Source organism: Anarrhichthys ocellatus, unplaced genomic scaffold (genome assembly GCF_004355925.1).
Source record: "Anarrhichthys ocellatus isolate YVR2014 unplaced genomic scaffold, GSC_Weel_1.0 scaffold766, whole genome shotgun sequence".
NCBI lineage: Eukaryota > Metazoa > Chordata > Actinopteri > Perciformes > Anarhichadidae > Anarrhichthys > Anarrhichthys ocellatus.
This window is the reverse complement of record NW_022280740.1, coordinates 1-15,099: the sequence shown is the minus strand read 5'-3', so window position 1 is coordinate 15,099 and position 15,099 is coordinate 1. Positions and strand designations below refer to the sequence as shown.

General features: G+C 36.6%; 2 protein-coding genes across 2 annotated transcripts; one reads left to right on the top strand and one right to left on the bottom strand.

The window, feature by feature from the left end:
- The first annotated feature begins 2,398 nt into the window (after positions 1-2,398).
- rab21 (RAB21, member RAS oncogene family) lies at positions 2,399-7,365 on the top strand. The gene is made up of 7 exons (XM_031838499.1): positions 2,399-2,802; positions 4,471-4,530; positions 4,673-4,780; positions 5,538-5,601; positions 6,052-6,106; positions 6,188-6,276; positions 6,736-7,365. Exons 1-7 carry the CDS (start codon positions 2,665-2,667, stop codon positions 6,873-6,875), a joined length of 654 nt encoding a protein of 217 aa, XP_031694359.1. The 5' UTR covers positions 2,399-2,664; the 3' UTR covers positions 6,876-7,365.
- Positions 7,366-9,329: 1,964 nt separating this feature from the next.
- Positions 9,330-15,091, bottom strand: LOC116376982 (tetraspanin-8-like). The gene is made up of 9 exons (XM_031838498.1): positions 14,906-15,091; positions 13,370-13,438; positions 13,164-13,280; positions 12,821-12,895; positions 12,504-12,599; positions 10,974-11,087; positions 10,858-10,899; positions 10,691-10,774; positions 9,330-10,275 (listed from the first exon to the last, which is right to left on the bottom strand). Exons 1-9 carry the CDS (start codon positions 14,963-14,965, stop codon positions 10,135-10,137), a joined length of 798 nt encoding a protein of 265 aa, XP_031694358.1. The 5' UTR covers positions 14,966-15,091; the 3' UTR covers positions 9,330-10,134.
- Positions 15,092-15,099: the final 8 nt, after the last annotated feature.

Below are 15,099 nucleotides of genomic sequence, written 5' to 3'. Positions count from 1 at the left end.
CGTAGCGTAACAACGTAGCGTTACAACGTAGCGTTACAACGTAGCGTAACAACGTAGCGTTACAACGTAGCGTAACAACGTAGCGTTACAACGTAGCGTAACAACGTAGCGTAACAACGTAGCGTAACAACTTAGCGTTACAACGTCAGAACACATAGACATTCAATGTATCTGTGATTTTTATAAACATACATTGCTAATATTGTTTCCTGGTCACTGGTCTGAATCATTTTATCAATGAAGTTGTTCTCCCTGAAGAATGACGATAAAACTTTAAAACTTACAAATTTCTGGAACTGCAAATAAACCGCCGATAAGACAATCTGCTTCCTGTTTACACGATGATGGTCGTGTGTGATGTGTTTTAAGGCACGTTGATATGAACGGAGACGTTTATTTGTATTCTGGATGTCTCAAAACCAAAACCAGGAGCTGAAGAGAAGCTCTGTGGAACAGTACCTTAAATCCACACGGTTGTTTCATTCATGAACACAAACGCTGAGCTCTGGTTAATGATTGGCACTATAAGAGAGATATGAAGATGGTTATCACACACACACACACACACACACACACACACACACACACACACATGGCACTAAAGCAGTGATGCAACTGTTGACATTATGAAGCAATCTCTACAACCAGAAGAGCCCGTCTCACTTTATTCAAATGAAATTGTTCAATATTTTATTACATTTTCAGATTGTTCGGTTAGCGTAGTTTAGCGTAGCTTAGCATTAAGGGCTGCAACTATACCGATTATTTTAATCTTTGAATAATCTTCAGGTAATGTTTTCTATGAAATGTCCCAAAAAAGGTCCATCACATCTTCAGAGACGTCTTTAAATGTCTTGTTTTGTCCAAACACCCAAAAAAATAACTTCAATTAAATTACATTAAAGTATTTTACAGTTCACAAAAAAATGTATTCGACACATGACATTATATATATTATATATATTATTTGTAATTAGTGCTGGTCAGACTTTATTTTCAGAGGCACTGATTCTTCTTTATGTGTTTCATAGTTTCTCTGCTGCTCTATTCTCAGTCAGACTCTGCCCTCTAGTGGCCAGTTGGTTGTGCTGCAGCCACACAAACAGTTATTTTATATGTTAAAAATAAATAAAATAAATAACTCAGGCTCATTGAAGAAGCTCCAGATGCAAAGGTGGAAGAAGTACTGAGATATTTTTACTTAAAAGTAGTTCTACAATGAAAAACAATACTAAAAATTTAAAATGTTTACTTAATGTATTTAACTTCTCAGGACAATCCCAGAACGCCGAAATGTATTTAAAAATGTAAATGAATGATGAGATATAATGATTTATTGTAATGTTTATTGTGTTTGTTTGATGTTTCTCAACACCCCCCCCCCCCCCCCCCAGCTCTGAGGGTTGTGACTCTGACATCATGTGACGCTGCAGAGAGCAGGAAACGCCACAGAGTGCTCACTCTGCTGCAAATTCTGAGTCACAGAGTAACCGGAAGACTGGAGGCCGTGTTTCAGCCACATGAAATAGATCAACTTTGAGATAAATATATTGTGTTATCGGAAGAAGTATACTATGGAAGCCCATTTCTGCAAGCGAAAAAAAACAACAATTCTAATTATTTCTTTTTTTTATGCTGGCGGAAAAAAACTAAAACTTTTTAACTTTTTTTCCACCAGCATAAAAAATAAATTTAAAAAATGCAGCAACACTTTCGGTGCATCCATCTGTAACCATAACACTGACCAGATGTTTCCAGTTGCTATAGAAAGTCTAAATGATGAGTCATAGAAGCAGCTCTTCATAGGTTACCCTACATGTGACATATACATGGATTGTGAGTAAATTGAAGACTTCTCTAAACGTGGCTTTACGACACATGAAATACTTCAACAGCTTGATGTTTGGAACGCACCCTTGAATAGAATTTTAAGCAAGAAGCAGCTCTGGAGTATAAAGAATAAAACCAATGTGGCTGAGGTGAAGACCTTCAATAAACAGCAACTGGAAATGGGCTTCCATAGTATTAGGATCTTTTACTGAAGCAGATATACTGAGTTGCTTGATATATATTGCTGTATGTACACATATATGGTCAATAAAGCTGATTCTGATTAGGTTTAAGAAAATATCGTCAATTAAATATGTTCAGGAAAAGATCGTAAAATAATTAGGTTTAGGAAACGATTGTGAAATACTTAGTTTGGTTTGAGAAAAGGTCGTAAAATAATTACTTTTAGGAAAAGATCGTAAAATAGAAATGTATCGTACGCATACATGGCCAATAAAGCTGATTCCGATTCTGGATTTTCAACGGAGTGTGATATCGGCTTCCGTAGTGAGTCGTCTTCGTGGTTGTAGACGATCTTTGGCCAGAGCTAGCCGGTAGCTAACTAGTAGCTAGCTGAAAGAGACGCCATTAGTTTGGGGTGAAAAGACGGCAGTCGCGTCAGGTAGAAAAGGTGGAAGTAGCTCGTTGTTTAGACACCTGTTGGTCAATAGTGATTACAGTCAGAGTCGCTTATGCTGTCGTCTTCCGATTTTAGCTTTTAAAGTCGGAAGCTAATGTGAGTTACGCAGGATTTCAGTTCCGATCGGTGTTATTAGCATTAGCCACGTTAGCTTGATAACAACAACACCCGAGGACTTCTTTGATTTAACCACCATGGCGGCCGGAGGGACGGGCGGCAGAACCTACTCGTTCAAGGTGGTGTTACTGGGAGAAGGCTGCGTGGGGAAGACGTCGTTAGTGCTCCGATACTGTGAGAACAAATTCAACGACAAACACATCACAACTCTACAGGTAAGACAACCAGGAAGCTAAGCTAGTTAGTTAGCGTGTGAGCTAGTTAGCTTGTGAGCTAGCCGTGACAGTTAGCGTTAATGAAGCTAGTTGTGTTTTTGGATACAAATCAAAGCAGGAAGTGTTTGTGTTGCTGTCACTTCTTCCTCTTCCTCCTCCTCCTTCCTCTTCATCCTCCTGCTAACTAGCTAGTTAGTTAGCCGTGACAGTTAGCGTTAATGAAGCTAGTTGCAGGAGGTGTGTGTGTGTGTGTGTGTGTGTGGGTGTGGGTGTGGCGAAAGCTCAGCGATGTGGTAATATGTGTTTTATTACCTGTTGAGAAACGCACCAGTGAACGCCTCTCACAGAGGAGTTCATGAAGCAAAGTACTACGTTAACTGTACATGAGAGGTACTTGTATTTATTTCTACCTCTACTCCTTTACATCTCAGAGGTACATATTGTACTTTTTCCTGTACTACATCTTCTACTTGTGGAGTATTTTCACAGTTTGTTAATAGTACTTTTACTGCAGTAAAGTGTCTGAATACTTCGTCCATCGTTGTACACAGATATCAAACATGTTAATAATCGATGAGTCATCAATAATTAAATGTAGTCGACCTAAATTCTGCACATTAGAGAGATTCTCTGCTCTATTTCTAGCTTTACTCTCTTATATTATAACGTTATTGACACCAGTGAAGGAAGAAGTACTCAGAAGTATTAGTACCATAGGGGCTGATTAATTAGATGTATACTTGTACACTTAATGACGCAGTAAACGTGAACAACTTCCTGATAAAATATCACTTTCACTTTAATTTCTTCTTCAGGCGATCACTTTCTATTTCATCTCTCTGTTGGTAGTTTATCAGCTGATGTCAGGTTAAATAAACTCACTGAGGATGTCAGGAGGAAGAGGAAGAATAGGTAAAGTGTGCTGCATCATTTCCCTCAGAGCCTCCAGATGTTGATCAATAATCATGTATTGATCAGAGGAAGCCTCCTGAGCTTCACTGAGGTGCATTCAAACACCTCAGAACTGTGTGGGTCATCACAGCTCTGTTGAAGCCAAATTTAAAGCTTCGTTTTGGTTGCTTTTTCTGACAGAAGCTTTTGTCACACATGATGTGTCCAAGGACCGTCGGAAAAATGAAAATCTACCGATAATGACAGTTTTTACAGCTTCTGGCTGAGATGAGCGGTGTAGTTTTGGAGATTGTAGAAAACATGCTTTTTTCACGGGTCACAGTCACGCGGTTCTTTCAGTCGTTTCTTCGGGGCTCAGAGACATGTGACCTGCAGAGCAGAGGTGCATTGTGGGAGTCAGGCTGGATGAGGAGACATAAATGATTGTGTTTGAGTTGAAGGAGCTCTGAACTTTAAAGTCTGTTGGTTTCCAGATACTTTCTGAAGCTCAGATATGTTGTTCACTTTGTTTTTTAAGGATCAGATCACATGTTTGAGCTCGACCAATCACAGCTCCCCATCTGTTATGACTCATTTAATTTAATTTAATTAATCTGCTAAAAAAAACAGCATCATTTGTCTCTGGTTGCTTGTGATTATTTTTATCTTTTATTTTTGATTTACATTTGAAACACTTGATTACATGTTTTAGTGATTAAACTCTGACTATTCTAATGTTCTCCTCTTCTTCCTTTTCTTCCTCCTCTTCCTCTGCAGGCGTCCTTCCTCACAAAGAAGCTCAACATCACAGGAAAGAGAGTGAACTTGGCCATATGGGTGAGAGTCACTGCCTCTGATGTTTTTAATACCTCTAAAATGAAGTGTGTGTATATATATATATATATATATATATATATATATACATACATACATACATACATACATACATACACTTATATATATATTTGTGTGTTTTCAGGACACAGCCGGTCAGGAGCGTTTTCATGCTTTAGGTCCGATCTACTACCGAGACTCTAACGGAGCAGTACTAGTGTACGACATCACCGACGAGGACTCCTTCCAGAAGGTACTTCTACTACCACCTCGTACTTTTATACTACTTAAAGACGTCTGTAGAAACAAACGATAACTTTTATTTGTTCCAGTGGTGTACATTTATTTAAGTACTGTAACTTGGTACATAGCTAAGGTACTTTCCTTGTACTTCTACTCCACATATTGTACTTTTTACTTCATTTTATGAATTCAGATTATTACCAAATATAATCCACTAATAACTAATATTACAGATTAAACTACGAGCAGTATATAAAGTCATTAAAATGAGCTCCAATATAATATATATTATTCTGCACAATGAGTACTTGTACTTTTGGTACTTTAAGTATATTCTGATACATTAATACTTTTACTTCAGTACTTACTTGTAACAGAGTAATTCTACACTGTGGTACTACTAGTTGTAAAAGATCTGAGTACTTTTTTCCCTTCGATAAGTTTGGGATGTTTTTGCTTTACAAGTACGTGATAAATATTAAACTGAGGTACAGAAGAAAGAACATAGTATTTTTTATTATTACTTTAAACACTTTGTGGAGCTAAACGTGTTTCTGGACAAGTTGATGAGTCGATTGACAGAAACTGAATCATTGAATTTGTTATTTGATGAATTATTGTAATTATTTCTTAAAAGCAAAAATAAATTTTTTTCTCAAACGTTTAATTATCAGATATTAAACTTTCTCTCCTCTTCTTTTATTCACGTCTCCTTCTGGTTTTATTAACAAAGCTCTGTTGTTTGTTGTTTGTTTGTTTGTTTACAGGTGAAGAACTGGGTGAAAGAGTTGAGGAAAATGTTGGGGAACGAGATTTGTTTATGTATAGTAGGTGAGTTGTGACTTATTTATGATTGTTGTTGTTTATGAGGCAGAACCTGAAATAGTTTCTGTTGACATAATAATAATAATAACAATAACACAGACCAGTTGAATAATTAAAGGGACTGTACGCATAATTTCACACCACGGGATGAGTGAGTAATATCTGACATACGATCATTATAATTATTGTTATTATTCATATTAAATTCTACATTAATAATCATTTATTAATAATGTTTCTGTGTTTGTATCAATTATATTACAATATTTTCACTCTCATGCTGAAGTGCAACAAAAGACACGAACTTAAAATACATTAAATGATTTATTATTTATAATTGTTTTCTCACACTTGATTTTGTTTTTCATTTCCTGATCAGTAGAAATGAGCTCAACATTAAAGATACAATAAAATGAAAAACAAAATGATTTGATGTTTGATTTCTTTTGTCTTTAGGTAATAAAATAGATTTGGACAAAGACCGACATGTTTCAGTGGAAGAAGCTGAGAGGTGAGAAGTGATGGTGGTGGTGGTGATGATGATGATGATGATGATCTGAGCATGCTCAGTACGTCTCTTCTCTCTCTGTAGTTATGCTGAGTCGGTGGGAGCCAAACATTATCACTCATCAGCCAAGTTAAATAAAGGCATCGAGGAGCTTTTCCTGGATCTCTGTAAACGTAAGAACTCAACTGTTGGAGAACAAGTTAGTGTTTAAACAATGTCAACATGACAAAGGGACGTCTTCAAAGGAACATTTTGTTTTTGTTAGAACGTATTTTACACAAAACAAAACGACTAAAAGAATGATGAAGGAATAAAATAAACTGCAGAAAGAAAACAAGATGAAACAACTTAAAACAGATGAAACATAGAAGCTTAGCTTAGCATAAAGACTGGAAACAGATGGAAACAGCTAGCTTAGCATAATGACTGGAAACAGGTGGAAACAGCTAGCTTAGCTTAGCATAAAGAGTTCAATAATTAAATGTTACATCTTGTTTGTTGTGAAAACATTTTGTGGTTTAACGATATTAACCTTTAATTTTAATAACTGCTTTAAACCTTTAAATTAAAAGTATTAAACATGAGATAAATTGTAGTAAAGTTGTGTTAAAGTTTCTTCTCTTTGTTTTCAGGGATGATGGAAACGGCTCAGGCCGAGGAGAGGTTGAAGGGCAACGGAGCCAGCCAATCAGCATCGAGTAGGCGGGGCGTACAGATCGTCGACGACGAACCACAAGCCACGCCCGCTGGAGGATGTTGCTCCTCTGGCTAACACACACACACACACGATTGCAGACATAATATTCACACACACATTTAAGTCTCTGTTGCTTTAAAATCCTAAAAAAGTATAATAATACAAACTGTTTTTTTCTGTGTTCTGCAAAGGAGCATGGGAAATCATTTTTAAAATGGTTGAATCGCTGCTCCCTTCAAAATAAAAGCAACTCATGATTGATTTAAATTTGATTTAAAATCACTCGAATGTTCCACAGAAGCAGTGATTCAAACTTTAAATCTCTGAAGCTGTTTGTGTGTTTATTAATACGTCATAAATAAAAGAGCTGAAGTTACTTTAAGGACAGAAAATGGCGGCAGAGATTTATTTATTTTTTGTTTTTTTGGTGGGATAAAACATACAAACACACACTGTATAAACCTCCATTAATCATCATATTTATCTAAATAATATAAATGTGTTTCCTGTTTGTCAAACAGAGGAGCTGGATAAAATATTAAAGGACGGGTTTAGATTTCTTGCATGTTTTCTGTTCAGTGTCTCTCTTTAAGTTCTTCTTAAAGGGACAGTAGCGATGTTTAGAAGTCTGGTTGTATGACGTACTTCTTTATAGTCGCTGTTATTATATTTAGACTATTTTCACCTCTTTACTTTGATATCACACAGCCCTAAATATTATAAATATATCTAGTTTATATGTACATCTACTGTAGTCATACACTGACTGTGTAGAAGTACCTCATACTATATTACTACTGTCCCTTTAAGGTAAATATGAGCTTCAACAGTCACTCAGACTGTTGAACTTATTATTTTACACAGAATGAATATTTATCCTCTATTTGAGACAAAATAAAGAACAATAACTCTTTAAACTCTTTAATAAGATATTAAAGGATCATGTGACTCACAAAATAAGATTAGAAATCGAGTGAAAATCACAAAAAGGTTTAATATAAATGTTTTGGTTTCAGGTTTTCTTTTTATTCCGGAAAGTGTTTTATTAAACTATAAGAAGTCTGAACTCGTCCTTTAATCTTAAACCTAAAATCATTATTTTGTCTCTAAGAATAAAGAACTTCACATTTAATAAAGAATAATTAAAAACAGAAAAACACATGTTTCCAGTAAAAGAAAAAAAATGTATTCCTAAATTTGATATTTTTATATAAATATATAAATGTATATTAAAAATATGTATATATATATTTATATATATATATAGATATATAATATCTAACATTGATGAAAACGTGTCTTTATTACAGTTCATCAGCTGAAATATTCATCAAAATCAGAACTGCAACATTATTTTCAGGTATGGTTCGATTGTTAAAATGATAAACATTGTGGCAAAAAACATCAAAATATGTTTTTTAATTGTTTTTTTTTTCTTCAAAACCCCAAAAATATAACGATAAACAATAAAACAGAAGATGGAAACTAATACAATTAGCTTAAAAAATACAAAAGTTTAAATTGTCGTCCATTAATTCTCTCGTTATTGATTAAATCTTTAAATATAATCATCGCCTCCTCAGAGTTCAGCTCTTCATCATCCTCTTCCTCAGAGACAATAAAACCTGCATGTTTGATTTCTTTTACTTTTAAAATGGTGAATAAAAAAAACCTGAGCAGCAAAAAAATATATTTAATAAGTTATATTCACTCGCAGTGATGGAAACCTATACATGAACAAAAAAGTATTTTCTGTGTACTTCTACTGTTTTTCCACCTGAAGCTCCTCTAATCTTTAAACAGAAACACGCCGGAGGTTTCATCTGCTTTTTGGGGAAATAATCGACGCAAATAGAATAATTAAATGATTTAAATAAAATAAAGAATCACTTTGGAAATGTAATTTTTTTTTAACTTCTGGTGTCAAAAGTGTTTTGTAAAGAAAACAGAAGAATTATAACGATTTGAAGCACTCGTTGTCTGTCTTTGGTTTTACAGAGAAAACTCAAATTAAATCTCCTTCATTCAACGTCTGGTCATATTCTATATTTTATTATAGTCAATAAATAAATATCTGAATCTTCACAATACAAACCTCTGATTGAAATCATCACATTTATATTTATGCGAGTTTTTAGGAACACGGTCTTCGTTACGTAGTTCGTCCACCAGAGGGCGCCGACAGATATTTATTCTGAACGATGAACCGCTTTTCATCACAATCCATTCGTTAGTTAAGATTATTATGTTTATGTTAAATTATTAAGGTATTTACTAAAGTACTTTACATACATACTACAGTATTACAATACTTCATTACTGCAGTATTTCATCACTAACTACAATAATGACTTCAGTTTACTACAGTACTTTATTACCACAGTATACTAAAAGTACTCTACATACATATTTACTGCAGTAATAACTTCAGTACTTCACTGTTTACTACAGTATATACAGTATATACTAAAAGTACTTAACATGCATATTTACTGCAGCATTTGTATTAAAATTACTTCACACAGGCCGTTGGTTTTCTGGTCTTTTATTTTGAAGTCGTCAGCTACAGTTTAATCATTGAAGCAGAAAATCAAAGAAAAGATCACAAGATCAGAATTATATTTCCCTTTTCTCCAGTTTCACTATTCTTCTTATAAAAAGGACTTTGTGGATTTCTTTAAATAGACTATAAAAAATAACCTCACATGTCTGAAGCCTCGTCATCACAGCGCTCCTTCAAAATAAAAGCCTTTACTTCATCAGTTTTTACATCATTCTGGTTAACAAGGAAATAAAGAAAAGACCCACTGTGAAATAAAGAGAGCGAGAGCAGCTGGACTAAAGTCAGGAAATAAATCGACTTTAAGCTCCGGAAGTTTATTTTAGCAAACGTCTGATTGTTTGGAGTTTGGCTCATAATTCAGACATTAATCTATTTTATCTCCTTTAATCTGAACTCAAACTATTGTGATTTTATTGTTGAAAAATGTTCTAAAACAACTTTAAATCCCAGAAGAGGATTTAAAACCAAAGTCTGAATTTAAAGATTAAAGTCTCAAAGAAGTTGTGAGATGTTTAACCAAATATTTTGTGACATGAAATAACTAAATTGTGATGAATAACTAAACTTTAAACAATCCTCTGGTTGCACAAAAACACCAGCGACCAATAAGCCCCACCCCCACTCTGCACTGACCAATCAGATCGACTCTAAGCTAACAAAAAGCAATAATAAGGTTGGTGCTGAGACCCAGTGGTGTAACATTAGAGCACAACGTCCTGGACAGGAAGTGGACTCTCCTGACAGGAAGTGGACTCTCCTGACTCCGCCCCTCTAGTAGCCGGGGGGGTTGTGCAGCTCCTGGTATTTGGGAGGAGCCGTGGTGAAGATGGCCGGCACCGTCATGAGCACCATGGGACGGTTCGGGTGACGGATCTGGTGGATTATGGCGGAGGAGAGCGCCATGCCGAGCAGCTGGAGGAGAGACGGGGGGGGTGAGTGACATCAGAGACACAAACAACGTTCAAAGATCTGTTGGTCTCAGATGAATCAATCATGACTTCATAGTTTCACTGAGGAGCTCACAATTTAATGAAATATCACAATTTTAAGCTTCTTTTCGGCCTCTTTTTCTGACTGAAGCATTGGTCACACATGATGTGTTCAAGGACCGTCAGAAAGATGAAAACCTGATAATTATGACAATCTTTACAGCGTGTGGCTGTGATGAACGGTGACATTTTAGTGATTGTATAAAAAAACATGCTTGGGATGTTTTATTATTATATTAAACATTTTTTCACACAGTAGCGAATATTACACGCCGGAAAAAAGCAGTTTTTGTTCGTGTGTTTATGTTGAAATATAAATATGTTTTATTGATTCTCACCGCCAGGACGGCCAGCGTGAAGACGACTCCGATCATGATGTTGGACAACATGAGGACGTAGTGGAGGATGATGGGGAAGCAGGCCTGAGCACACAAACGTCACATGATCAGCTCACTTTATCTACTTTACACTTAAATACATAACTTCATGTTTAGGCTCCACCCACCTTGATGTAGACGGACTTCGTTTGCCTGTGTATCAGGGTTTCCTGAAGGAAACCACAGAAGAAGTCAGTAAGCTTCCTTTAAACTAACTGAAGATGAAGAGTTTAGTTTAACTCACTTTGTAGGAGACCGACTGACACTTTCCCTCCATCTGCTCCTCCTGGTCACACACACAGCTGTCGGGGATCTTGTCCTCCCAGTCCGTGTAGCTGAACAGACCGCAGCAGTGCAGCTGAAACACCACAGAAGAAGAAACGCTATGTTGTGTTTTCAGCTGTAACTCTGTGAATTACAGGTTTATTCAGATTAAACCAGAGCCGATGAGCGCTGGAACAAAAGGAAATACTAACCGAGACGCTTCTGAAGACTTTTATTTAGTTTAGCTTTACAATCAGTGAGCTAAAATTTGTGTTTTTAATCAATGGAGTCTGGCAGGTTAGACGAGAGCATAACGGCCGTTTCTTTTCACATCCAACTCGTTGAATTAAGGTTTTATTTTGAGGAAACCAGAGTTAGTGAATGACGAACAAACAGCGCTTTGATGAGTTTTATTTACAACCGACGAGCTAAAATGACCATTTTTCCCAATGGAGTCATGTAGCACATTAGCTGAATATTTATAAAATCATAATAACTGTATAAATCCAGTTGATTTTATTTATTTTTAATAGCTCTACAAGTTGTAAATCTGTGTTTATTATTGTGAGGAATACAAAACTAGAAATTGTCCTGAATTATTCTAAATAAAGTTCAATAAACTCTGCTACGCTTCTCTCTCAGAGACAAACAGGAATTTAAACCTGCTTTGAAGCTTGAGAACGAGGACGGTGGTTTAGTCAGTCTGGAAACATCTCCACGTCGATCTCACGGTAATAAAACAGAAACTTATTTTAATTAAAGCCAGGTGTGTGTTTCCAGCTGAATCTTTACGTTTTACCTGTGTGAACTATTTAAAGACCTTTAAGGCTTCACGTGAACTTCAGATGAAAGACTTCAACCAGTCACGACGGTTTCAGAGCGGAAACGCTTTTATTTCTTGTTGAGAGTCGACTTCACCCACGACTGAGAAACAACTTCAACTGTGAAACGCAGTGAACATTGTTGTTGCAGCAGTTTAAGGAAGTGTTACACCACTTCCTGTTTGTTTCGCTCCATATTGGTCACTTTCATAAAAGAGGTTCTTCTTATCAAACAGGAACTAGTTTTACTACCGACCTCAGTAGTAAAATAAAAATCCACTTCTTCCTCATTAGATTTGCATTTCAGCCCAGCAACACACCTGGCAGTCAGCCAGCCAATCAGGCGGCCCCGAGGCCACACCTGGAATTCTGGGAGTTTAAAAACATCTTGTGACTCTTTAGTTTTAGAATAAAAACACAATAATGGAGCTTAGTGGTGATGAATACAGATAGAATGTGTTTCATAACGTTTACAGTCACTTTCTCTCTCGTTCACACTTCACACGTTAGAACTACAGAGTTTATCTGTGACCTCGATGACCTCATTTAGGTCGTTTCCTCAGCCGTCATGAACAGAAACTAAAGATCAGATCAAAGCGATGCAGCTCAGTAGGAAACAAAGCAATCAAACTAGTTTATGTTCAGGTAGAACGCACAAAAACACATGTTCTAGTGTGTGCGTGCGTTACCTGTCCCTGTAGCCTGTCGGCCATGTTCTTCACGTCCGGTGTAGCTGTGTCCAGAGGAAGAAGCTGATGGAACTTCTCCTGCAAAATGCTCTCCAACTACAAAACACAGGAGTAAAATCACACGTCAAGACTTCAGCGTCAGCCGAGACCAGCCGAGACCAGCCGAGGTCAGCCGAGACCAGTAGCCACAAAACAACTCTAATAATGTGACCGTGAGCCGGTTTATTGACTCGTGACAGAAAAATGTGTTTTTGTCTTTCACGTTGTTCAGAGACGTTAAACGTGTTAAATCTCTTCTCTTGTAGAACCGTCGTTACCTCGGGGCGGGCAGAGACGGCAGGGATTCCAGCTCGGAGCATCATCAGACTCCCGATCACCATACAGACCAAGAACTACAAAGAGAAACAGGAAGTGGTCATCACTAGGAACTACAGAGAGAAACAGACACTTTATTATTAAAGTGGTTCAAATTGAAATGGAGGCGATAACTTATTTTTTAAAACAGGAAGTGAAAATATAAAAAGGTTTCTTTGTTACAACAGTCTGGTTTCTCCCCTCAGAGAAACCAGACATGACGTCAGTCTGTTCCGTGGAAATGGAGTTTTCATCACGTTAGACTCCAGAATAAACTCTGGTGTCAGCTGATCTCTTTGAACTCACCACGATCAGACACACCCGGTTCTCCCGGTGGGCGCCGTAGGCACCCAAGATGGCGATCACCATGGTGACGGTGCCCACGGTGTAGAGGACGATGAGGCCGGTGGTCCGACCCTCCAGCTCCGGGTAGAAGAACACGCGACAAGTTCAGATACATGGTTGTTTGCGTTTGTTTTTCTGTGAATGTTAAAGCATGAAACAGTTCTTACTCCTTCTCCATCGACGTTTGTGACGACCTGAGACAGCAGAGCGAGAGCGATGACGACGCCTCCGACGATCTGAAACAAACAACACGTTAAAAAACAACAACGACTGAAACACGTTAAAGGAAAACACACGACAAGCTTCCAGATTATATTACTGGATCATCATCCGTCTTTAAGCTTCTGAAACTGATTCAAATAAATTAAATTACTTTTAACTTGATGTGTAGATTAGTCTACTATTATGCAACTATTTTAATTATTTAAGTAAAAACATTATATATACATTAAATATATTTTTAAAAACTGATTATATACATATATACATACATATACATACATACATATTTTTAAATATATATAGCATGTAATCTTCTAAAATGTAACAATCTGCTCATCTTCACATTAAATAGATATTTTGGTGACTATAGAGCCGCAACAATTAGTCGGACAAAATAAAACAAAACTACAATAAAAAAATAAGAGACTGCTTTCCGGCTGTAAAATATGGAGATTTATATCATATTATTCTGAACAGAAGACATTTAAAGACGTCACTGAGGACTCTGAGAAACATTTATAGAGCGAACGAGTCATTTGTAAACTCATCGTTATTTTAAGAGCAACAGACGACTGTTGATTACAGATCAGAGCTGCTGGGTTATGGTCATAACTGATTCATGTGATTGTGAGTGAATACTTCAGTATCTGAACACTGTTCTCGTGGAGGAAACACTCATGAGAACAGGTGGAGCCGGTTCACAACGATGAGGCCTCAGAGGACCTGATCTGATAAACACCGGGGCTTTTATTTTGAAAAATAAAAGCTTCCTGCAGAACTTAACAGCTGCAAACCATTAAAGTTAATTGTTGCTTTTCCTTCAGACCGACTGATAAAAACTAAACAAACAGAAACTAAACAAACATCTGTAACTATCTTTACTCTGAAATAAAAATAAACCGTCTTAAATGTTACCATCTGCTTCTTTTATCAAAATAAAAGAATAACTTTGAATGTTTGGACATTTAAAATCACCTCACTACTTGTCTCACGTTTTATTACACTAAACTATATTTTAATACAACAAAAGAGCTTTAAACATTAGACTTTAACTATAATAAATAATTAACCATACTATGACATCATAACTTCACAAACACATTTCACTAAACTACAAAACATCAGTTTTTGATTCTTTAAATCGGTTCGTTTCACTTTTCATGACGCCCGAAAAGTTCTTCAGGAAGTAAAAATAATAAATAAAGTGTTTATTTAAGTTATGTGTCGCGTGGAGGAACATTAAAACTGCTTCTTAATAAATCTCTTGATTTTAAACGAAGTTTGGCATTTTGTCTAACACACTCATCAGCTTTAAAACTACTTTGTATTGTTTTAAATGAAGTAAACTTAGTTAAATAAAGATACTATCAAACATGTTAACTTTAAACCCGGGAGGTCCGACTGTTACGCACTTTTTATTCACAACACATCCGGGAGGAGCTCAGCCCGGCGGCCATTTTTAAACGTTAAGACTAACTCACCGCGAAGAAGATGTTGAAGATGGTGAAGATGAGTTTGAGGCACGTGTTGACCTGAGCCATGTTTGAACGATTAGAAATACAGAAACGTGTCTTTATACAAGATGGAGGTCCGTCCGCACCGAAGGAGAAGCGAGCGAGTGGACGAGGAGGGGAGGGTGAGATGGTTTTAGGTGACAGGGACAGACCGGGGGGGG